This window comes from Vipera berus, assembly GCF_964194415.1.
Source record: "Vipera berus genome assembly, chromosome: 1".
Taxonomy (NCBI): Eukaryota; Metazoa; Chordata; class Lepidosauria; order Squamata; family Viperidae; genus Vipera; species Vipera berus.
In genome coordinates this window covers 357,555,866-357,582,032 of record NC_138202.1, presented here as the reverse complement: position 1 = coordinate 357,582,032, position 26,167 = coordinate 357,555,866, and the positions used below count along the sequence as shown (strand labels likewise).

General features: G+C 45.2%; 1 protein-coding gene across 2 annotated transcripts in view; it reads left to right on the top strand.

Annotated features, from left to right (window-relative positions):
• The window catches only part of RAD51C (RAD51 paralog C), a 72,665-nt gene that overhangs the window by 34,028 nt on the left and 12,470 nt on the right, over positions 1-26,167 (top strand). For both annotated transcript variants that reach the window (XM_081312863.1, XM_081312864.1), the window contains exons 7-8: positions 7,848-7,908; positions 12,096-12,156. In XM_081312863.1, the coding sequence (XP_081168989.1) occupies positions 7,848-7,908; positions 12,096-12,156 (122 nt within the window). The remainder of the gene's footprint in view (positions 1-7,847; positions 7,909-12,095; positions 12,157-26,167) is intronic.

Below are 26,167 nucleotides of genomic sequence, written 5' to 3'. Positions count from 1 at the left end.
ATGATGATTTGGATGACATCCACATTACGACTCTTTGCTCGTTTTTTTTTCCTCCCTCGTCCCTCCCCCCTCAGCCTTGGAGAGCAAATTCTTACCTGTCTTGACTGCTTTCCTCTGTTTTGTGACACTGCTGGAACATATACAGGTAGTCCTCAACTTAACGACCACCACTGAGCTCTAAATTTATGTTGCCAAGTGAGAAATCCGTCAAGGGAGTTTTGCCTCATTTTACGACTTCTGCATCAAGCCAATCGCTGCCGTTCTTAAAGGAGCGACCCCCGTTGTTAAGTGAATCTGGTTTCCCCGTTAACTAAGGTTGCAAAAGGGAACCACGTGACCTCGGGACACGGCAACCGTCGCGTATGTGAGTCCGCTGTCAAGCATCCAGATGTAAATCCCACGACCCTGAGGATGCTGCAACGGCCAGTGGTGTGAAAAATGGCCGTAAGTCAGTTGTTGTTGTTTTTTCCCCCCCAGTGCCGTCGTAACTTTGAACGGTCACTAAACAAACTTTTGTAAGCCGAGGACTACCTGTGTTGCATTGAAACTCTTCCGTTTCCAGCAGCCTGAGCTTTTTTATCATCAGAGATTCTACTTTTCTGGCAATTTTAAAAGGGGGCTCCTTCACCTTTCGATCAGAAAAGGTCCAGATTCATTCTTTCTCCACCCCCACCCCCCCACCCCCCAAAAGAAGGCAAAGATCTGGGTTAAAGCCGCCTGACGAGGATGACCGAAGCGCAATGCTTTTTTAAATAGCTCCTGCATTCCTTCCGCCTCTGAATCGCGTTAACGGTTCCCTTGATGGTTGGGCACAGGGGCGGATGTGCAGAGGCGCAGCGCCTTTAAAAGTGTGTTCAGCAGTTCATCCGCTTGGCAGAGATGCGAGATAAATTGAAGAGAATCCAAAGCGCAGTCCTTGGAGGACGCCGGATTGGAAGTGGGCCGGCAGATAAATAACAATAATACCAAAAAATAATAATAATAAAACAAATAAAAACCCTTGCTTTCAAACGCTGACCTATCGTCTCCTGCCCTGCCTTTTGGCAGACAGTCAAGACTACAAAGCAAATTAAAGCGAATCGATTTAAGGGGTCGGCCACCGGCAATCCGTGGGCTGGATCCAGCTCCCCGAGGGTTGCCATCTGCTCCCTCAGCTGCCAGTCAGCACTTTCCTCCCTTCTTCTTGGAACAGTTGAGGGGAAGAGAATAATCTCCAGCAAGCAACAGAGAATTCCTCTAGGTTGGAGTCTCAACCTCCCTCTGCATCTTTCTCTCTCCCTTCCTCTTCTTCTTCCCCTTCCCCTCTCATCTATTTATCATCTTTCTCATTCTCTCATCTCTATCCGTCCGTCCGTCTGTCTACCCGTCCATCTGTCTGTCTGTCCATCCATCCATCCCCTCTTCCTCCTCCTCCTCCTCCTCCTCCTCCTCCTTCGTCCTCTTCTTCCTTTCTCTCATTTGTTTGGACTCTGGGTGAAGCAGTGCAGGTGCCCTTGTATTCCAACTATTATCCAACTGTCTCCTTTCTTAAAGCTGAGCGGGGGACCACCAATGGTCCTTGACGCATGAAACCCAGCGGAGGCCAAAATTTCCGTTGGCTAAGCGAAACGTTTGTCGAGTGAGTTTTTGTCCCATTCTACAACCTTCCTTGCCACGGTGGCTAAGCGAACCCCTGCAGTTGTTAAGTGAGCAATAAAGCTGTTGAGTGAGTCCGCCTTGCCCACATTGACTTTGCAAATAAATCACGGTTCCTCAAAAATCTCTTTGAAGTTGAGGCCGGTCAGTTTCAGCCATCAAGATTGAAGAGGATTGTGGGAAATATGGCCCAGAATGTTTGGTAGGCAAACCCCTCCCCCTCCCCCCCCAAAAAAAGACTTGGCAGCTTGTAGGATGCATTATGTCATTTTCTTGGATTGCTTTTAAGGCCTGTAAAATGCTTTGAAAGCACCACGATCAAATTAGGAATAAAGGTTGTTCCGCCAATTTGGTAACTTGCTTGCTTTATTTATTTATTAGATTTTAATCCCACCTTTATTACTTTATAAGTGACTCAAAGCAGTGAGCATACCTAATACATTTCTCCTCCTGTTTTTTTCCAGAACAACTACCCTGTGAGGTGGGTTGGGCTGAGAGTGAACAACTGGCTCAAAATCCCAGAGTTGGCTTTTATGCCTAAAACGGGACTAGAGCTTGCAGTCTCCTGGTGATTGGCCCAAAGTTACCCAACCAGCTTTCAGGGCTAAGGCGGGACTAGAATTCACCGTCTCCTGCTGATTGGCCCAAAGTCACCCAGCCGGCTTTTAGGGCTAAGGCAGGACTAGAATTCACCGTCTCCTGCTGATTGGCCCAAAGTCACCCAGCCAGCTTTCAGGGCTAAGGCGGGACTAGAACTCACCATCTCCTGGTGATTGGCCCAAAGTCACCCAGCCAGCTTTCATGCCTAACTCAGGACTAGAATTCACCGTCTCCTGCTGATTGGCCCAAAGTCACCCAGCCGGCTTTCAGGGCTAAGGCGGGACTAGAACTCACCGTCTCCTGGTGATTGGCCCAGTCACCCAGCTGGCTTTCAGGTCTAAGGCGGGGCTAGAATTCACCGTCACCTGATTTCTATCTAGCACCTTAACTACTACGCCAAGCGGGCTCTCCGCTTTTACGGCATTCCAGTGATTAATAAACATTTCTGATATTTTTAGATGCAAGGCTTTTAGGACGTGTCAAAAGAGAAGTTCTACATTAAAAGGAACCTGCTTTTGCTTTCTCTCACATCACCTCTTTTTTCAAATTACTTCCAAGTAGGGCAGATTTGGTTATCCTTGGCAGCATAAACAAATCCATTAGTGAACCCTACTGTTCCCTCTCTCCCCTCTCTTTTATTTCATTCATGAAAAGGTCTTTAGAAATTGTTTATTCCGTAAAAGTGACCGAAGACCATCATGATTATTTTAGCTTGGTTTGGTTTTTGTGGGTTTTCATTTTGCTCTATGTGTTCCTTTGGAAAGTAGTACAGATGAAAGTGGAGGGAATCTACCAGGCATTATAAGAATTAGGTTAAGGGCTTCGTTAACAAATCTGTCTTTAACAAAGCTGACCTCCCGAGTTGGCTTATCCTGGAGATGGCTTTTACTTGATATTTCTGAGTAATGAGATCAAATATTAATCTCCTAGGATCGTTTAGAAGCACTGCATTTTGCTACGGAGTCTAAAACAAGTTTCCCCCTCCACCGGCTGCTTTGAAATGGAAACGGTATTCATAATTCGCAAACGAATCCCAGCTTGCAAATGTTAAATCTCACGCCAGCCTGGTGATGAGACCTGGCAACGTGCCACCGGCGTCTAGACTCTAGACATTTAATTTTGAGAATTCTCCTATTAGAATGATAACGCTTCTCCCTCTGGGTGTGATAATGAAGAAGTGGGTAGAGTTTGCGGTGTACTTGCTAGAGGCCAGCAGATGCCCAATTTTATGCTTCTGGAGTTTGCTCTGAGGCAAACCGGGGTGAGCTATCTCTCGGCATTTCCCTTAAATGGCCGCTTTAAAATCCAATCCATCTTCTGCCTACACAGCAGCCTTGTCTAGAACGGGTGGAGAGACAGGCTCGATAAATCTGTCTGGAAATGAAATGACATGGTCAGACCTCAGCAAGAATAATTAAGTTTCTTTCCTTCAAAAGCCACCCCAGTTTCTCATGAGGGAGAGAGCAGCGTTCTTCAGGAGCTGCGTTCCATTTTGTTTGTACCTTTATTGTTCTTTCGGCATCCCGGCTCTGGCCTTGGCTTTTAAATGGTTGCATTCAAGTCCTTTCACAGGAAAGTAGTGTATTACAGAGAGAGAGAGAGAGAGGAGGGGAAAAAAAGAAAGAGGAAGAAGCCTGACGAGATTGCTAAGGTCTGCTCCACTTTCCTAAGCAATTAAACATTTTGAAGGCAAAGCACATACAAGGATTTAGTCCCCTTTGGAAAAGATGAATCAGTGGAGAATTTGGTGAGGTTGGGATTTCTCTGTTGGGCTTTTATAGAGGCACAATTGAACCCAGAAACAGAACAAGCCCTTGCTTCCATATGAGGTCTTTTAAAGAAGGAGCCCTAGTGCACCCCCTCCCCATATTAACCTAGAAGCAGCTGCGTTCAAGATCACGTGAAGCGTTAATACCACTTTGCAAAGCCTTGGTAAGGCCACACCTGGAATACGGCATCCAGTTTTGGTCACCACGATGTAAAAAAGATGTTGAGACTCTGGAAAGAGTGCAGAGAAGAGCAACAAAGGTGATCAGGGGACTGGAGGCTAAACCATATAAGGAACGAATGCTGGAATTGGATATGTCTCGTTTAATGATGAGAAGGATGAGGGGGGACACAATAGCAGTCTTCCGGTATCTCAGGGGCAGCCCCAAAGAAGAGGGAGTCAAGCTTTTCTCCAAAGCGCCCGAAGGCAGGACAAGAAGCAACGGATGGAAACTAGTCAAGGAGAGAAGCAACCTGGAACTAAGGAGAAACTTCCTGACAGTCAGAACGATCAACCACCAGTGGAACAACTTGCCTCCAGAAATTATGGGTGCTCCAACCCTGGAGGTTTTTAGGAAGTGACTGGACAACTGTTTGTCTGAAATGGTTTAGGGGTCTCCTGCTTAAGCAGAGGGTTGGACTAGAAGACCTCCAAGGTCCCTTCCAGCTCCGTTATTCTGTTTTTTGAAATATTGATCAGTTGGTTGATTGAACGATTGATTAATTGATTGCCCTTCTGTACCGCCCGTCTTCCTCACCGAGGGACTCTGGGAAGTGCATGACAAAACGTTAAGATGTGAAACAGTATATGTAAAAGTTGAAAAGGATTGGGAGGCAAGAGATTGAAGTTAGTGAAAAAGCCAAGGGAGAGCTTTCAGAGGAATAACCAGCCCCATGGCTTCATGCTCCCCACATGAGGCCGCGGAGTCCTGTCTTTTAAACTCCTTTTGGGAAGGCCAGTAAAGAGGGGATCTCCTTACCTCCAAAGGGGAGAGCGTTCCACAGGGTAGGAGCAACGGAAGAGAAGTCTCTTTTCCTGGACCCCAGCAGTCGGAATTTTTTAATATGCTGCCTATTTTGCCGTGGAGCAACTTTGGGCGGCTCACAAGCATCATAAAAAAAACCCCAGGTTTTATGCATTTACCGCCGCCACCCCCATAGCATAATCTTGAACAGATCGTTGGGAGGGATCGTTGGGGGAAAAAACAAAAAACCCCAGAAACCATCATCTCCTTTTTTTTCATTCTTCCATTCATTTAATTATATCTTTATCCCATCTTTAATAATTTTACCATGGGACAGATATGCAACTGTTCCTTCCCATGGACTTCTGAGGAGAGGCAAGCAGTAAAATCTCTTGAGTCAGACTCAACCCCTTGTAACTTATAGGCATGTCCCTCCCTATAGCTTTTCTGGCCCTGCCTGTCGCCCTCAGACCTCCCATCTCTGCACGGAGCTAAGCACAAAGACAGAGCGAGCAAAGCTGGAGATTGACCCAGAAAGGAACAACGAAGGTGCTTCTGGAACATCTTGTGACAGTTTCAGATAATTTGGCCTAGTAGTTAAGGCACCTGGTTAAAAACCATGAGAATGTGAATTCTAGTTCCGCGTTAGCGATGAAAGCTGGCTTCCATGACTTTGGACCAGTCACCAGGAGACTCAAGAGTTCTAGTCCCGCCTTAGACCTGAAAGCCAGCTGGACGACTTTGGGCCAATCACCAAGAGAGTCAGTGTTCTAGTCCCGCCTTAGACCTGAAAGCCAGCTGGGCGACTTTGGGCCAATCACCAGGAGAGTCAGAGTTCTACTCCCGCCTTAGACCTGAAAGCCAGCTGGGCGACTTTGGGCCAATCACCAGGAGAGTCAGAGTTCTACTCCCGCCTTAGACCTGAAAGCCAGCTGGCCGACTTTGGGCCAATCACCAGGAGAGTCATTCTAGTCCCGCCTTAGACCTGAAAGCCAGCTGGGCGACTTTGGGCCAATCACCAGGAGAGTCATTCTAGTCCCGCCTTAGACCTGAAAGCCAGCTGGCCGACTTTGGGCCAATCACCAGGAGAGTCAAGAGTTCTACTCCCGCCTTAGACCTGTACTGCTTAAAAGGAGAAAAAGGCTATAGGGAGCCTTGGCTGCCAGAGGCGCTGAACATAAATCACAGAAGCCCCAGCCTCACAAGCCCTTTGGCAGCGTTTGTTCTTTTGTTTCTCCCTTCGAGGCGAGGTTTGGTTTAGAGCTCATGAGCAAATGACAAACTTTCAAGTTTTGTCTCGAGATGGGTGGCTATAGATATTGAAAGAATACATAGATAAATTGATAAAAAAAATATTTGCATGACTGGGCTAAGCAGACCGTGTCTTTCAGTCAGGAGAGCCTCCTTGGCGAGGCGAAATCCTTGGTGCATCCCCACCGAGACTGGCAGAGGAAGCAAATGTGTATAGGCCAGGGGTAGGCAACCTTGGCTCTCTTACGATTCGTGGATTTCGACTCCCAGAATTCCTGAGCCAGCCATGCTGAGGGGAAAGGGAGAGGTTGCCATGCTGGCTCAGGAATTCTGGGAGTTGACGTCCACCAGTCATAAAAGAGCCAAGGTTGCCTACCCCTGAATTAGGGCAATAGACTTCAACTCCCAGAATTCCTGAGCCAGAATGGGGAATTATAGCCCCTTCATGACTTGTGGACTTCAACTCCCAGAATTCCTGAGCCAGCCATGCTGAGGGGAAAGGGAGAGCTTTCCATGCTGGAGCCATGCCGGCTCAGGAATTCTGGGAGTTGAAGTCCACCAGTCATAAAATAGACAAGGTTGCCTACCCCTGAATTAGGGCAATAGACTTCAACTCCCAGAATTCCTGAGTCAGCTATGCTGAGGGGAAAGGGAGAGGTTTCCAAGCTGAGCCATGCCGGCTCAGGAATTCTGGGAGTTGAAGTCCACCAGTCGTAAAAGAGCCAAGGTTGCCTACCCCTGGTATAGAGTAAGAGCGACCCCTCCCCCCTCTCCTTTCTAGCATTGATGATGTTAACTTAGTTGGTTAGTGAAATGTCTGCAGGGAAGCATCCTAGCTCAGAGAGCACCAAGGACTCCACAGTTCTCCTCCTCCTCCTCCTCCTCCTTTCCACTCCTCCCCTTTTCCTTCTCCAGAAACTCCACTCCCTTCTAGCACTGATGATGTTAGGTAGATGGGTAGGGAATCATCTGGAGGAGAGCAATCCAGCTCAGGAAGCACCAAGGACTCCACCACCCTCCTCTTCCCTTTCCTCCTCCTCCCTTCCTTCCTCCTCCTCCTCCTCCTCTCCCCTTTCCTCCTCCTTTCTTCACTATACAAACCGCTCCCTTCTAGCACTGATGATGTTAGGTAGGTGGGTAGGGAAACATCTACAAGAAAACATCCAAGCTCAGAAAGCACCAAGGACTCCACAATTCAACCCCAAGAAGCTACATATGTTTTCTTCTATATTTGTGAGGTTTTGTGTTTTTTCTTTAAAAAAAACCCCTGTTTTATTTATTCCCAAATATTTCTAACTCAATTTTCTGAAAGCCTGCAAGAAAATTCACGCAAGGCAGAAAGAGAACAGGGCATGTCTTTGTGAATTGTTCTATCTCAATCGATCATTCCGTCGTGCAGGTATTTAGTATCCCTTTTGCGTAGGAAACCTGCTCACTTTCTCAAAGCTTGGAGGGTTTATCTTAGCTCATAATTGCTCATTTTCCTGTCATGAATTTATTTATTATTTCTTTGCAGCTGGCGCTTCCTAGCTGCAGTATGTGCCAGCTGTGTACCTTTAAAATACGTTGGAAGAATAATTGGTAACCTTCATTTTTCTTCCTCTTGTCTTCCCCCTCTCCTTTCTGTAGGGGAAAGCTGGGGTCACGCAGCTACCGTACGTTTAATTTTTCACTGGAATAACAAGCAGAGGTGAGTTAAAAAAATGGACACACAATCAGTAAAATTGGCTCTTGAGTTTGTAACGAAAGCCAAGGATACACTCAATTTATCTTTTTCTTCTTCCCATCCCATCCTCCCTACTATAGCATACACTAGCTGTGGAATGAACATTCTGCCTTTAGTTTAAATACTTCTCTAAAAACATGCTTCAACAAAGTTCTCAAAATTATTTCAAACTCCCCTCCCCCACCCAAAGAAAAGGCCTATAAACAGCTCGATGGGAAAAAGCTGTAGTAGCTACTACATGAACTACGAACTAGCCAACCACTGTATACCCTAGCCTAGTATGTAGGAGTAGTAGTACAGAACAGCTCGTGTGATGTGCTAATCACTCAGTGTATCTCGAAAGCCTGAAAACTGAGTCAAGCGTATCGTTTGAAGTTTTCGAACCAGCTGGAAAAGGAGAGAGGTTGCCGTGACTCAACTTCCAGACGACTTCAGATATTCTAAACAGAAAACAGAAAAAAAGGCACTTTTAAGAGACGAGTAGCGGAATCGGCCTACTTATGGCCAGAACCAGCCAGTTCCTTAGTAATATTGAAGTTGAGGTCTACGGGTACTGCGGACGAAATACATACAAGATCAGATTTGGATGCAGGAGAATAAATCGCCCAATCCAAATACGGACGACAGCTTTTCTTAACTTGAAGGATAAATCGATTCTCTGGAGAGACAGCTTCAGGGGCTGCTCTGCCCCTTTAACGCAGCTTGCAGTTTTGGGCAGCAGCCTTATCTAAAGCCGGTAGCTACAAAACCCACCCAAACATTCACATTTGAAAGATAAAAGAGTGTGAGACTTGCAAGACAGCAGCCTGTTAGTAAAGGGAGCCTTTATTTTTATACCAACAGGAAACCCGTGGAAAGGCGGAGCTTCGCAATTAAGAAAATAAACCCGAGTTAAGCTGTTAACATTGTTTTCCCCAGGATGCTGTGGGGATTCTTTGTTGTCGTTAGCTGCGAAGCCGTGTCCAACTCATTGCGACCCCCATGGACAACGTTCCTCCAGGCCTTCCTGTCCTCTACCATCTTCTGGAGTCCATTTAAGCTCACGCCTACTGCTTCAGTGACTCCATCCAGCCTCCTCGTTCTCCGTCGTCCCCTTCTTCTATTGCCCTCAATCTTTCCCAGCATGAGTCTCTTCTCCAGTGAGTCCTTCCTTCTCCTTAGGTGGCCAAAGTATGTATGTATGTATGTATGTATGTATGTATGTATGTATGTATGTATGTATTTATTTATTTATTTATTTATTTATTTATTTATTTATTTATTTATTTATTTATTTGAGTTTTAGCTTCAGGATCTGGCCTTCTAAAGAGCAGTCAGGGTTGATCTCCTCTAGGACTGACCGGTTTGATCGCCTTGCAGTCCAAGGGACTCGCAGGAGTCTTCTCCAGCACCATAGTTCAAAGGCCTCAATTCTTTGGCGCTCAGCCTTTCTTATGGTCCAACGTTCACTGCCATACATTGCAACTGGGAAGACCATAGCCTTGACTATACGCACTTTTGTTGACAGGGTGATGTCTCTGCTTTTTAGTGTGCTGTCTAGATTTGCCATGGCTTTTCTCTCCAGGAGCAAGCGTCTTTTAATTTCTTGGCCGCAGTCCCCATCTTGGAGCCCAGGAAAATAAAATCTGTCACTACCTCCCTGGGGATTCTTGCCGTACCTCTTTGTTTTACAGCTGGAACACAGTGTAACCTGAGCCATGATTCAATTATTGTGTGAAAACCTAATATCCCTCTTCTCCCAACGCTTTAAGCGTGTCGCTTAATTTGGACGGGTGGGGTGTCCCTTCCTTCAAACACAGATATCCATTGCATCTGAGGGGCACCTGGTGGAATTCTCTTTGAGAGCCTCTTAGAAGCATGACAGGGTGTCTCACGATTAAGGCTATTTCTATCAAGTACACCCACCAATTTAAATGTTCTAAGGAATTCCCTCTGCAACGAAATGTGGTGTGATAATCTTCCTTGGGCGGTAATTACTTGCTTTCTAATGGAATAGCGCTGAGAGAAGGAAAGAAACCCAGAGCCCTAAAAATAATTAACATGAATCTTGGCAGGTTATCTCAGGGGAAAGCTGAGCATTTTCCTGGGGTATAGCGAGTTCAGGAGTCCTCCCTCCCCGTGGGTTTTAGCGGGAGGTTCTCGAATTAGATTTCCAATGGAACAAGAACAACAAAAAACAACCTCAGCGCAGTTGCAATTATTTCGGAAGGTTTATTTCATCTCTTTAGTTTTCAAAAAACGCCAGCCGCAGTTGAAGAAGTTCAGAATTGTGAACTTGAAATACGGCATCGAGTTTGTTGTTGTTAGCTGCGAAGTCATGTCCGACCAATCGCGACCCCATGGACAACGTTCCTCCAGGCCTTCCTGTCCTCTACCATCTTCTGGAGTCCCTTTAAGCTCGTGCCTCCTGCTTCAGTGACTCCATCCAGCCACCTCATTCTCCGTCGTCCCCTTCTTCTCTTCTCCTCCATCTTTCTCAGCATTAGGCTCTTCTCCAGTGAGTCCTTCCTTCTCATTAGGTGGCCAAAGTCTTTGAGTTTCCACTTCAGGATCTGGCCTTCTAAAGAGCAGTCAGGGTTGATCTCCTCTAGGACTGACCAGTTTGATCGCCTTGCAGTCCAAAGGACTGGCAGGAGTCTTCTTCAGCACCAGAGTTCAAAGGCCTCGATTCTTTGGCGCTCAGCCTTTCTTATGGTCCAGCTTTCACAGCCATACATTGCAACTGGGAAGACCATAGCCTTGACTATACACACTTTTGTTGACAGGGTGATGTCTCTGCTTTTTAGTGTGCTGTCTAGATTTGCCCTGGCTTTCCTCCCCATCTGCATCGAGTTAAGAACGCGGAATTGCAAAGCAGGCCAGGTTCCCACAATCCTTTCCCTTTTTCAAACCCAGCCACTATTTTCTGTTCCTTACTGTTAATGTCGGACCATCTGTCACAAGCTGTAAAATACCTGTGGTCTATATCTATAGCCTTTTAAACTACGGCAGAAGGGCACTGTTTTTCAGCTTCAGCAGCTTTAAGATGTATGGACTTCAAATCCCAGAATTCCCCAGCATGGAATTGAAGTCCAGTTGCTGAGGTTGGGGAACACTGCAATACGACAATGATCGCACCACAATATAAAAAAAAAGATGTTGAGACTTTAAATAGAGAGCAGAGAAGAGCAACAAAGATAATTCAAGGATTGGGGGCTAAAACCTACTGTATAAAGAACAGTTGTTCGAATTTGGTATGTCTAGTTTAATGAAAAGAAGGACGAGGGGTGACAGGTTAGCAGTGTTCTAGTATTTGAGGGGCTGCCACAAAGAAGAAGGCGGTCCACCTATTCTCCAAAGCCCCTGAAGGCAGAACAAGAAGCAACGGATGGAAACTCATCAAGGAGAGAAGCAACCTGGAACTAAGGAGAAATTTCCTGACAGTGAGAACAATCAGTGGAACAACCTCTCTCCAGAAGTTGTGGGTGCTCAAACACTGGAGATTTTCAAGAAGAGATTGGACAAGTATTTGTACAGAATGGTATAAGGTTGCTTGCTTGAGCAGGGTTGGACTAGATCATTGTTTACTGACCACTCGTTCAGCGACCATTCAAACTTACTACCGTAACGATGATTAAATGGTAGTCATCCCTGGACCTCATACCTGCCATTGTAGTTCCCATAATCTCAACTTGCGATCTTCCCACAAGCAAAGTCAATGGGGAAGCCGGCGGGAAGTCAAACATTGTAGCCACGTGGGATCCTCACTTAACGATAGTAACCAGGATAGCCACAACTGGTTTTTCTGCATCAAAGTGCTTCACTTTACAATGGAGTTTTCTGTGCCAATTAGCATCTATAAAGAAGGACTACCTATACCGATTTTAGAAAAGGCAGGATATAAAGAAAAAAGCTAAAATTAACAAACTAGGTTTTTGATTTTACAGTATTTTCCTTCATTCACTGAATTGACTGTGTCCTTTCACTGACTTAATAGCAGTGATGTAGTTCTTCGAATCTGTAATAGTGAAATAAGGCAATACAAAAACACAAATAATTGCCACTGCAGTGTGGTGAACTCCATGTTGTTCAACTCTTTGTACACGTTCCAGCTAAACGTTAGTCCGTGTCATTGAAGTAATCATGATTGCTCGTTTATTATTTATTTCCAGGTTGGCAACGTTGTACAAGTCTCCCAGTCAGAAGGAGTCAACTGTAGCCTTTTGCATTACGGTAAGTACAATTGTGGAAGAGACCAGAACTTGGAACAATAAAGTGAGAATGAAATGCTAACTTTAGGTCAACCCTAGTCGCACATCTTCATGATGACCCAGTCAGTGATTGTTTATTCGTGTCCAAACCATCACAATCAAAATAAGTAAAATGACTTACGACTGCAGTTGGGCCCGAAATTTTTGTTGCTTAAGTGAAACCTTTTGTTAGGTGAATTGACCCCCATTTTGCGACCTTTTTGCGCCACAGCCGTTAAGTGAATCACTGCAATTGTTCAGTTAGTAACACGGTTGTTAAATGAATCTGGCTTCCCCACTGAGGTCAGGAGGTCGCAAAAGGGGATCACAGGATCCTGGGACACAGCAACCATCGTTAACTATGTCAGTTGCTAAGTATCCGAATTTTGATCACGTGATACTGCAATGGTTGTCTGAAAAGCAGTCTTAAGTCAGCAGCCCTTTTCAAGTGCTGTTAATTTTGAATGCTCACTAAATAAGCTGTTGTAAGTTGAGGACTACCTGTATATAATTTACAATATAAAATATAAAATGCAAGATTAAAACATGTACAAATTAAACAGATTTTGCACAGAATCCAGCAACCTTAATTGCGTTCCGTCGCGCTGACATGAAGTCCTCAAGGGTACGCTGATCGGAGCACAAAGGGCAGACACACATATGTGTCGTTGTCTGCGTGTCACCACAATCGCAAAGGGCAGAAGCCCCCCGGACAGCCCCATTTATTGTTCAGCGTGTCTCTGGATCTTGTCGTACAGTCATGTGCAGTCTATTCAACAATTTCCATACTTCCCAGCGTTCGTCAGACCCAGGTGCCAGCGCCCCGTTGGTTCCATCCAGAGTTGGGTCTTTGTAGCTTTCCATAGGTCCGCTCTGTTCGCAGAGAAGCAGCAGCATACAGAGAGAGACTCAAATCATCAGTATCTAGACCAGGGGTCCCCAACCGGTGGGCCACGGCTGCGGGACAGGCTGGTCAGTGTGCACACACACACACACACCTCACTTGCGCTAGCGTTGTGGCCATGGGGCGTGAAAATGGGCCGCTCCCGCCACACCTCAGGGTACGAAACGGGCCACCCTGCCTTGGGGTGCAAAAATGGACTGCCGCTGCACCACGGGGTGCAAAAACAGGCCACTGCGGCGCCCCGGGGCACAGAAACAAGGCACTGTGCCATGCAAGAACGGGGCAGGGCTAGTGAGTATCATGCGGGCACTAGCCCCACCCCATTTGCGGCGCACACATGCATATAAAATGCTTCCCCTTCCCTTTTCCTCCAAGGCTGGTGACTTCTGATCTCGACGACACCCTCCCTAGGGGCTACAACCAAGCAACAAAGGTGATCAGGGGACTGGAGGCTAAAACATGTAAAGAACGGTTACTGGAATTCTGTATGTCCAGTTTAATGAAGAGAAGGACCAGGGGGGACATGATAGCAGTCTTCCAGTATCTCAGGGGTTGCCCCAAAGAAGAGGGAGTCAAGCTGTTCTCCTCAAAAGCACCTGAAGGCAGGAGAAGAAGCAACAGATGGAAACTAACCAAGGAGAGAAGCAACCTAGAACTAAGGAGAAACTTCCTGACAGTTAGAACAATTAACCAGTGGAACAACTTTGCCTCCAGAAGTGGTGAATGCTCCAACACTGGAGGTTTTTAAGAAGAGACTGGACAGCCATTTGCCTGAAATGGTGTAGGGTTTCCTGCCTGAGCAGGGGGTTGGACTAGATGACCTCCAATGTCCCTTCCAACTCTCTTATTGTATTCTAAACCAGCTCAGCAGGGACTTAAAACCAGCAAAAGCTTCCTTAGGTCAACCTGTGATAGTAATGTCTATATTGACTTCTTTCAGATGCTCTGCACAGCATGAGTCTGTTAACTGCAGATTGATGTGGTCATCTAATAGCTTTCCTTTTTTTTTTTTTTTGGTCTCACAGCAAATCATGATTTGAGGCTACCGCTCTGTTTTCATTTTCCATCTGCTTAAAACCCTCCAGCGTCTTAAGAAACTAGAGTTTTAAATAATGCTAGACACCCGCAACCTGTTGGGTCATCTTTTCAGAGATATTCCCCAATGTCTTCAACAGTGGCAGAGATTCTAATTCAAGGACATATCCAGAGATGTGTCTGCTCTGAAAGTAGCCCACGTTGAACGGTCAAACAATCAGGAGCTGACCGCTGGCAGTGGTTTGTGACATTTGGCATTATGTCATAAAACGACTTACAATAATAATAATAATAAAGTTGGAAGGGACCTTTGAGGTCTTCTAGTCCAACCCCCTGCTCAGGCAGGAAACCCTATACCATTTTGGACAAATAGCTGTCCAGTCTCTTCTTAAAAACTTCCAGTGTTGGAATATTCACTGCTTCTGGAGGCAGGTTGTTCCACTGGTTAATTGTTCTCACTGTCAGGAAGTTTCTCCTTAGTTCTAGGTTGCTTCTCTCCTTGTTTAGTTTCCATCCGTGGCTTCTTGTCCTGCCTTCAGGGGCTTTGGAGAATAGCTTGACTCCCTCTTCTTTGGGGTAGCCCCTGAGATACTGGAATGCTGCTATCATGTCCCCCCTCATCCTTCTCTTCATTAAATTAGACATACCCAATTCCGGCAGCCGTTCCTTATATGTTTTAGTCTAAAATCTTTGGATTTTTATTTATTTTATTTATTAAGCTTTTACGCTGCCCATGTCTCCTGCAGGGTGACCTCTGGGCGGGGCTTACACATTATAAAATAGGTAAAAATAAATAAAATACGAAAAACTACCCAAATTTTGGACGCATTCTCTTAAGCGAGCCCATTTGAGGTACCTTGGTTCCAAAAGTGTTGCCCTGTGAAGCCCCATTTTGCTCATTTAAAAGGTTACAAAAAAAAGACAAAACGGGAATTTTCACAGTATTTATTTATTTTATTTATTTAATTGATTTTATATACTGCCCTATTCCTGAAGGACTCAGGGCGGTTTACAGGGAGAATTAAACAATACAAATAAATACAATTAAAATAGAATTAAATTAAGACTAGCCCACAATTAAAACAAATTAAAATTTAAAGTTAAATTAAAACCCCCTCAGTCCAGGCCAGAAAGATCAAATAACCAAGTTTTCAGGTCCCGGTGAAACGAGCGAAGGTCCGGGGCAGTCCAAAGCTCCACCGGCAGTTCATTCCATAGGGCAGGCGCGTCCACAGAAAATGCCCTCCCCCTGGAAATCACCCACCGGCATTCCCTAACCGGCGGAACCCTAAGGAGGCCCTCCCTGTGGGAGCGCACAGGACGATGGGAGGCTGATGCTGGCAGCAGGTGCTCCCTGAGATATCCCGGACCCAAGCCATTTAGGGCTTTATAGGTCATCACCAGCACCTTGAATCTCACCCGGAGGGCAACTGGAAGCCAATGCAGCTCGTGGAGGTGTTACATGAGAGTATTGGGAAACTCCCTTTACTACTCGCACGGCTGCATTCTGCACCAGCTGAAGCCTCCGAGTGGTCCTCAAGGGCAGCCCCATGTAGAGAGCGTTGCAGTAGTCTAACCGGGAGGTCACGAGCGCATGGGTGACTGTGCGTAGGGCATCTCGGTCCAATTCACAAACTTAAGGATTAAACAAAGGATGCATTTGTGACCTACTTATCTGATTTGCAAGTTAACAGATAATATATGCCATGCAGATGCAGGCCATACCCATTAACTCTTTTCCTTCGCTACAGCTTGACCTTATATTCAAATTAAACAACTCTTATTCCGTCCATTCTGCAATCCTGTCTCAGACCACCTCTGTTATGATTTATCAATTCGGAAGGGAAGATTTTTAGATCATCAGTGTCCATGGTCTTCGTTAGTCAAATCCTTCACGGAACGAGGATGGCGCTACCCATTCATTCATGGGTGATTCTGTGGGCCAGGCCTCTCCTTGTCTTCCAATCATGAACTATTTTTTCGAGTTTTTCTGTGCTCTGGCTGGTGTCAGCTTTGATAGTGCTTCACTGAATAGCTGGTGTATCGATTCTTTTCCTTTAAACCTATTTGAAGTTGCCCTTCTTATCTCGAGTAACTCCTTGTGACAAACTGAGTTTCTTCTGAGCGTTAGCATTCTTTTTTTAAAAAAAAAATAAATAAAAATGTTTTATTGGTGGGGGTTTTTTACGTACACCATCAATGTTTGATAAACTGTTGTCTGGGTTTGTATTTACACATTGTTGTTGTTGTTAGTTGCGAAGTCGTGTCCGACCCATCGCGACCCTATGGACAATGTTCCTCCAGGCCTTCCTGTCCTCTACCATCTTCTGGAGTCCATTTAAGCTCACGCCTACTGCTTCAGTGACTCCATCCAGCCACCTCGTTCTCTGTCGTCCCCTTCTTCTCTTGCCCTCCACCTTTCCCAGCATGAGGCTCTTCTCCAGTGAGTCCTTCCTTCTCATTAGGTGGCCAAAGGATTTGAGTTTTAGCTTCAGGATCAGGCCTTCTAAAGAGCAGTCAGGGTTGATCTCCTCCAGGACTGACCGGTTTGATCGCCTTGCAGTCCAAGGAACTCGCAGGAGTCTTCTCCAGCACCATAGTTCAAAGGCTTCAATTCTTTGACGCTCAGTCCCATATTCCCCATAGTAGCTTCCCTTGATTTTTCTCTTCTTCCAATAATATTGTCTTTTATCGACCTTAAATTAGTACATTTCTTGATAATTTTGGAAGATAACCATTCAATACCTACGAATATCCTCCACCTCGTTATGAAGCTTTTTTTCTAATTCATCATCTAGATCACCTTATCATAGGTCCTGTTTTTAGAGTTCTCATTTAAATCTATTTAAATAAATATTAATAAATATTCAGTGCGTTAGCATTCTTGACACCCTCGCAGTAATTGAGGTCTGCCTGTCTATAACCGTCTTTGATGTTTTGATCCTCTCTCCCTGTTTTATTTGCATTCCCCCCTCCCCCTCCCCCCCAGAAATTCATTAAGATAATTTTGTGCAGCTACATTAGGTTTTTATAACTGTCCTCATGGCATGGCATCCGGCCCTCTCAATTCCTGGCAAATAGATGGGGAAGAAATGGAGGTAGTGACAGATTTTTTTTTTCCTGGGCTCCAAGATCACCGCAGATGGGGACTGCGGCCAAGAAATTAAAAGACGCTTGCTCCTCGGGAGGAAAGCCATGGCAAATCTAGACAGCACACTAAAAAGCAGACATCACCCTGTCAACAAAAGTGCGTATAGTCAAGGCTGTGGTCTTCCCAGTTGCTCCTGGGGCGGAAAGCCATGACAAATCTAGACAACACACTAAAAAGTAGAGATATCACCCTGTCAACAAAAGTGCGTATAGTCAAGGCTATGGTCTTCAATGTATGGCAGTGAAAGCTGGACCATAAGAAAGGCTGAGCGCCAAAGAATTGAAGCCTTTGAACTCTGGTGCTGGAGAAGACTCCTGCGAGTCCCTTGGACTGCAAGGCGATCAAACCGGTTAGTCCTAGAGGGGTTCAACCCCGACTGCTCTTTAGAAGGCCAGATCCTGAAGCTAAAACTCCAATACTTTGGCCACCTAATGAGAAGGAAGGACTCACTGGAGAAGAGCCTAATGCTGGGAAAGGTTGAGGGCAATAGAAGAAGGGGACGACAGAGAATGAGGTGGCTGGATGGAGTCACTGAAGCAGTAGGCGTGATCTTCAATGGACTCCAAAAGATGGTGGAGGACAGGAAGGCCTGGAGGAACATTGTCCATGGGGTCGCGATGGGTCGGACACAACTTCACAATTAACAACAACAACTGTCCTCAATATTTCCTGACTGGGATTTTTTTTGCAGTTCTGTTCTCTGTTAAATGAAAGGTCCTACTACTTCTTATTAGTTATTGAGTTAGTTTGCAGGTGGTCCTTGCCTTACCACGGTTGCTTTAGTGACTGCTCAAAGTTACGATGCTGAAAAACGTGACTTATGACTGTTTTTCACCCTTACGGCTGATGCAGCATCCCTGCGGCCAGGCGATCAAAATTCAGATGCACAGCAACTGTCGTGTACCTGTGACTGTTGCACATGATCCCTTTTTGCAACCTCGAGACAAGCAAAGTCAATGGGGAAACCACTTAACAGCCGTGGAACTGACTTACCGACTGCAGGGATTCCCTTAACAACTGTGGCAAGAAAAGTCGTCAAGTGGGACAAAACTCACTTAACAAATTTCTCAGCCGCAGAAAAGTTTTGTTTCCGGGGTGGTCGTAAGCCGAGGACTACCTGTACAGCCCACCCTGGAATTGTCAGGTGGGTCACTGAATCATAATGCCCATGGGAACACGGCAGGTGTTAAGTGGCCTGGATAGGATAAGGAAACACAGAAGCTTTCCAGGTATTTTGGGACGGCATTCGAAATGTCTGAGCGTAATCCCGAAATAGACATTGTAACTAGCCACATTTCATGGGCACTTTCTGCAGGGCACGGAGCTAAGCCAAAACAATTTAAAACTGCCCTTCAAATGTCAGAAGCTCACAAGCTTAGCAAACTGGAAGCGCTTCCTTGCCTGGAAACACGTTGCCATAGCATTTCCTATGGATTTTTTTTAGAGCTGTCTTTTTGAGTTCTGAACGTGTTTTAGGATCAAAGTAGAACTGTGAATATTGCGATGATGGGGGGGGAGGAAAAATAAATTCAGAAAAAGAGATGAGAATGTTTATAGGTCAGGGTTTGACCTGTGGGGGTCCTTGGTGCTCTCTGAGCTTGATGGTTTTCTTGCAGACGTTTCATTACCCAACTAGGTAACGTCATCAGTCCCAAATTGGAGTGGGTTTTGCTCTTATTTTTATACTAGTACCTTGCCCTCTGTGTCGCTGGGAGCGTTCTTGGTTCCTTGCTTAGGCTGCTCTTCACTGTTTGTCTGCGTCGGTAGTTCCTCAGTTGGGTTATTGTTTACTTCTTCATTGTTGGTCTAGTGTTAATCTTGGTATTTAATTTAGGCTCAACTGGGTGTCGATTGCTGGTAAGGAGGTGTTTTGGTCTTTTTGCTTCCTATTAGTCGTTTTGATTGGTACGTAGATCTTGTATATCTCTATGTGCCTGTTAGGGACGCGGTGGCTCAGTGGGTTAGGATGCTGAGCTTGTCGATCTGAAGATCGGCAGTTTGGCGGGTCGAATCCCGAGTACCGCGTAGCAGAGTGAGCGCCTGTTACTCGTCCCAGCTTCTGCCAACCTAGCAATTCAAAAGCACGTAAAAATGCAAATAGAAAAATAGGGACCACTCCGGTGGGAAGGTAACAGCGTTCCGTGCGCCTTTGGTGTCTAGTCATGCCGGCCACATGACCACGGAGACGTCCTCGGACAAGCGCTGCCTCTTCGGCTTTGAAACAGAGATGAGCACCGGCCCCTAGAGTCGGAAACGACTAGCACGCATGTGCGGGGGAACCTTTACCTTTACCTTATGTGCCTGTTAGGGGCTGGTTTGTCGTGAGTGCCAGGCTTCCAGGAATTCTCTAGCATTTTTTAATTTAGCTTGGTCTAGGACAGGGGTAGGCAACCTTGGCTCTTTTATGACTCGTGGACTTCAACTCCCAGAATTCCCGAGCCAGCCATGCTGAGGAGAAATGGAGAGGGAGCCATGCTGAGCCACGCTGGCTCAGGAATTCTGGGAGTTGAAGTCCACGAGTCATAAAAGAGCCAAGGTTGCCTACCCCTGCTCTAGGACAGTGATGGCGAACCTTTTAGAGATCAAGTACCCAAACTGCAATCCAAAACCCACTTACGTATCGTCGCATACTGGGTGGGCGTGGCCCATTGGGTGGGCGTGGCTGCGGTGGTAACGGCAGACTGGGTGGGACTAAAAGGTTCAATCAATCGATTCCAACTTTGCGAGATCTTATTTTTCCCACGAGAAGTTGAAATTGATTGAACCTTTTTTTTTTTTTTTTGCATGGCGGCGGAGGCCTAAAGTGAAAAAGTTTTGTAAAACCCAGCTGAAGGCCTAGGACTGGGGTGACGGCGTGTGTGCCCACAGAGAGGGCTCTCGGTGCCACCTGTGGCACGCGTGCCATAGGTTCGCCACCACGGGTCTAGGACAGAGGTGTCAAATTCGCGATGTCATGTGACGTGTCACGACATATCATGACATTTTTCCCCCCATTGTCAGCAACGGGGTGGGTGCATTTTTGTCGTGACGCATCCGGCCCGCGGTCCGGCAGTTTGACACCCCCGGTCTAGGATACTCACAGTTTCCCAGTTAAAGATGACATGATGAAAACTCCTTAATTTCACAACAGATGGACATGGTGTTACCTAGTTTGGTAATGAAAGGTCTGCAAGAAAAGTACCAAGCTCAGAGAGTATCAAGGACCCCATGGGGGGGGGGGAAGTTTTGTTGGATACAAGCAACTTTCAGTCCCACGAATGTTTGTAGTAATAATAATAATAATAATAAACCTTTATTGTCAAAGTACAACATGTGTACATTGAGATTAGCTGAGCCTCCCCCCAACACACAGTGACAACAAACCCTCCATCCTGCCACACCATGTGAACCAACTACACCACACACCGGCCTCCCAAGTCAATTCTGCATAAGATTATGTCCCATTTAAAAGCCTAACAGCCCACGGATAAAAGCTGTTCTTCAGCCTGTTGGTACGGCTGGCTATATTCCTATATCTCATAATAATAATAATAATAATAATAATAATAATAATAATAATAATAAGAAGAAGAAGAAGAAGAAGAAGAAGAAGAAGAAGTAGTAGTAGTAGTAGTAGTTGGAAGGGACCTTGGAGGTCATCTAGTCCAACCCCCTGCTCAGGCAGGAAACCCTATACCAGGGGTAGGCAACCTCGGCTCTTTTATGACTCATGGACTTCAACTCCCAGAATTCCTGAGTCAGCATAGCTGACTCAGGAATTCTGGGAGTTGAAGTCCATGAGTCATAAAAGAGCCGAGGTTGCCTACCCCTGCCCTATACCATTTCAGACATTTCATCAATAACATCTTTAAATCAACCCTGGCAATTCCTTTCCCCTGGCCATAGAAAGGGAGAGCTTTTCTTAATGAATGAACCTTTAATGAATGAACCTTTAATGAATGAACCTTTTGGTTCTTTGCTTTCTTTTCATTTCCGGAGGGCTTCTTCCATTTGGAAGAGAAAGATTGCTTATTTATTTATCCTATTTAGAAACCCTCCGTCTCGTTGTTTGGCCTCTGCGATCTACTGGGTAGAAATCGCCATGTTCTGAATTGGCCTCACCGCTCTGAGCACAGTTTGTCCTCTCCTTACGACTACAGTTCAGCCCGAAATTTTCATTGTCTAAGCAAGGCAGTTGTTTGGTGAGTTTTCACCCATTTTCTTGCCACAACTGTTAAGTGAATCACTGCGGTTGTTAAGTTAGTGACACCTTTGTTAAGGAAATCAGATTTGATTTCGCCGGTCAGAAGGTCGCAGAAGGAGATCACACGACTCGGGACACTGCAACCCGTCATAAATACATGCCAGTTGCCAAGCTTTTGAATTTTGATCAGGTGACCACGGGACGCTGCAACGGCCATACGTATGAAAAACGGTCATAAACCACTTTTTCCCCAAAGCCGTTGTAGCTTTTCAAACAGTCAGTGAAAGCTTCTGCTTGTTTGGTTCTTGGCAAAGCCCCACCGGTTGCCGTTTTATTTTGGGGGCGATGCGGTCTTGATTACCCAGAATGGGAGCAGTATGATAGCTTTTGGCAGAACAGTGAGGATAAAAAACATAGATGTAAAAACTCATTTTCTCAAAGCTCTTCCTGACATAAAAATTAGTCACAGAAAACACTCAGTTTTACTCATATACGACCCAAAGTTTAACTCTCTCTTTTCTCTGCTCAGAAAGTGCCAGTATAAATAAAATAAACAACCAGAAACTCTAGTCTTGCAACTGCATATAGTGCTTGACTTACAACAGTTCGTTCATAGTTACAACAGCATTTTAAAAGTAATAATAATAATAAAGCTGGAAGGGACCTTGGAGGTCATCTAATCCAACCCCCTCCTCAGGCAGGAAACCCTATCCCATTTCAGACAAAGGGCTGGCCAGTCTCTTCTTAAAAACTTCCAGTGTTGGAGCATTCACAGCTTCTGGAGGCAGGTTGTTCCACTGGTTAATTGTTCTAACTGTCAGGAAGTTTCTCCTTAGTTCTAGTTGCTTCTCTCCTTGGTTAGTTTCCATCTGTTGCTTCTTGTCCTGCGTTCGGGTGCTTTGGAGACTAGCTTGACTCCCTCTTCTTTGGGGCAGCCCCTGAGATACTGGAAGGCTGCTATCCTGTCCCCCCTCGTCCTTCTCTTCATTAAACTAGACCAGGGGTAGGCAACCTTGGCTCTTTTATGACTCGTGGACTTCAGCTCCCAGAATTCCTGAGCCAGCCATGAAGTCCACGAGTCATGAAAGAGCCAAGGTTGCCTACCCCTGAACTAGACATACCCAATTCCAGCAAGTGATTTATGGTCGTGTTTCACACTTACGTCCATTGCAGCATCCCTATGGTTATGTGATCAAAATTCAGAATCTTGGCAAAGTCAATGGGGAAGCCAGATTCACTTAACAACTGCACTGCAGTAACAACACTGGCAAGAAAGGTCGTAAAATGGGGGCAAATGTCTCACTTTTACAACATAAACTTTGGGCTCAACTGTGGTCGTAGGTCGAGGACTACCCGTACTTTAATGACATAGCTCCTTCAGTTTTAATGTAGAAGTTGTCACCTGAAGACCTGGCTCTTTGAGCTCTCCGGCCCAGGCTGAGAATTTTTAACTGGGGTTTTTATTTTAAGGGATAATTTAATCTTTTTTAATTGTTTTTTAACTTTTGTATTTTGTATTGCTGATTTTAAATACCCTGTAAACTGCCCTGAGTCCTTCGGGAAAGGGCGGTATATAAATCTAATTAAATTAAATTAAATTAAAATTAAATATTTACCTCGTCTTAATTCTTGAACAATGGAACATTATTTTATTCTATGGTGAATTCACATTGCCTTCTAAAAGCTTGTCAAGTGCTCAAATCTGCACAAGAAAAACCCTGGGATAGAAATTTTAATAAAATGAATATTTTTCCCCCAATTTTGGCCTAACAGAGAGCAATGAGGTTTCAGTTTGCTTAATCTGTAAACATCCAATTCATGTATATGTTTTGGACTGAGATTCTGCCTCAAACCTAGAACCTTTATTTTATTTTCTTATTTTAACTGTTTCTGTAACGACAGCTCATATTTGTGTAAATTTTTTGGATTGCTATATATGTTAAGTATTTATCAAGTCTTTTTGAATACCTTGCTAGTTAAATCTTCTTTCCTGTTTCAGCCTAACCCAAGGCTATCCGCAGCCTATAGTCACAACTTACGACAGTTCATTATTTGTGTAATATGAATAATTTACACACACACACACACACACACACACACACACACACACACACACACACAAAATAGACTTGGGGGCATTCCTTTTCAGACAAAATAACATTAGGGTTAATGTTTATCTCATATTTGGTGATGGTAAAAGAAACAGCTTGTGCCTATTTTATTACAGAAATGCTTTCATCCGTGCCTTCTTCCTCATAATAAAGATATTGCTAGACATTGTTCTGGAAAGTGAGATCTACTTAACACAGGAGTCCCCAAACCCCGGTCCGTAGATTGGTACCAGTACGTGGCATGCCAGCAACCGGTCCACACAAACAAGCAAAGCCCCATCCACGGGATGCAGGCAGCACACAAAACCACTCACCCCTCTGGTCCACGGAAAAACCTCTCTCTCCATGTAACTGGTCACTGGTGGTGCCCAAAAGGTTGGGGACCTCTACTTCGGGGCTTTTCAACCAGTGGTAGAGGTACTACCTGTGGTACATTGGCATCTGGCAGGTGGTACGCGACCATCCTAGGAAAGTGGTAACGGGGGAGGGGAATGAGCTGAACCGGTGGCAGCACCACACAAGCCTGAGCGAGAGACGGCGGGAGCTGCAGGGCTGTCGGGGCTCAGCGGAAGCGCCAGGATCCAGATGGAGCTCAGCGCTGATCCCGGTGCATCTGCTGAGCCCAAAAGAAGAGCCGATCAGCTGGAATGTTGCAGCATCTCCAGGGTCTTGTGATTTACATTCAGATGCTTGGCAACTGATTCATATTTATGACGGTTCCAGGGTCATGTGAAGGCACCAAAACCTGCTGCAACCACCCAGCAGATGGGGGGGAATAAAAACCAAACAACCCCCCACCCCACCCCCGCTGCCAATCCTCAACAGAAATGCTCCCAACAATGAAAACCTCGGACAGGAGGAAGAGCGCCGCCGGGCGGGCAGGCAGGCGTCTTGCTCGGCTGTAGCTTGGGAGACCCTTTTTTCAATGCCATTGTAACTTTGAACAGTCACTAAGTGAACTGTTGTAAGTCGAGGACTACCTGTACTTCATCACTTTTTCTTTCTTTTCTTTTCTTTTCTTTTCTTTTCTTTTCTTTTCTTTTCTTTTCTTTTCTTTTCTTTTCTTTTTTTTTTTGGTCATCAAGTTTTTGACACCTTGCTAGGCAACTGGTGGTACTCGGATGTTGCCATATCCTAGAAGTGGTGCAATGGGTGAAAAGGTTGAAAAGCCCTGATCTACTTAACGCACAAACTTGCATACCTCTGCATACAGACGTAAGGCAATATAAATCAATTGCAGTGATTCACTTAACTGTGGCAAGGAAGGTTGTAAAACGGGGCAACAATTCACTTAACGACCGTCTTGCTCAGCATCAGAAATTTGAGGCTCAGTTGTGTCTGTACGTCGAGGACTACGCGTATCTCTAATTAGAATCTAAACGACGTTTGTAGTCTTCCACTTTTTGGATGTGGTGATAGATTTTGTTTTTTTAAAAAAAATTGATTTATTTTTTGTATTTCCGCTGATACAATGGCTGGGGAGCGTTTTAGCTGCCCGTTTTTGGCTTCGGCAAGCCATTTCCACGATGAGCTGCTGAGGCAGCCCTGAAACGCTTCACATTTCTGCTTCTTCTACTCACGGGATTATTTCAGACTGCTTTCGAAGAGCGGCGGTGGCTTTGCCTAAATACTGCAAAAATCACTCCTCTCTTTATCTGTCCTTTTAGCCTTGCAGTGCTGCTCATACAGTGGGGGATAAGTCATTTCTCTGTTTGTGTTACAGACCTGGCTTGTCTTCCTCGTCGTTTTCAAAGCCGTCACCCATGCCACAATTTTTAGATTCTTGCCAGCTTGAAACGGCATCTCTTGCGAAACAAATTTGCTGCTTCCTTGAGCAATTGGTAGCCACCCGCCGTTTTCCGTTTTTAAGAGCAGGCAGGAAAACACCGGGGGGAATAATTACTTATTAGGGGACTAATTCTGAGCATAAGAAAAGGAACAGAGGTAGGGTTACCCCCGATTCGGCAAAGAAATAAGCTTTGTCCTTTAATCGTGACTTCGCTGCGGCGATTCCATCTGTCACACCGCAGGATGGTTTGAAAAGCAAGGCTAACCTTTTGGTTCCTCAGAGATCCCCCCCCTTTTTTTTTTTTAAACAGAGCCTCCTCTTTCCAAATATTTTTCATAAGAAATTTGAAAACATAAGAGCAGGTACCGTATATTTGGCAGCATTCAGCCGGTATGAATGATATATTTGATATTTGTTATTCTTTTTTTTTTTTGGTACACATTTTTTTTCATTATTACTAGTGCCCGATGGTTGTTAGCTTGTTTCTTCTTTTTCTTTATTTTGTATTTTAACTTTGGAAAATAAAAATGAAAATAAAAAAAATAACATAGGTGAATCCCATTTTTTGCCTTCTCCTATTTGAGTATGTGAGTGGGAGGTGTCTTAAATTGCAGCTTGCAATTGAAAAGGCAGTACCTAGGCCCGTTGTGTATTTGTTTCTTGTGTTTGCTCTCTCTCTCTCTCTCTCTCTCTCTCTCTCTCTCTCTCTCTCTGTTTCTCTCTCTCAAAGACCAAGAAATATAAACTACAGGTAGTCCTCGACTTACGACCACAATGGAGCCCAACGTTTATGTTGCTAAGTGAAACGTTTATGTGAGTTT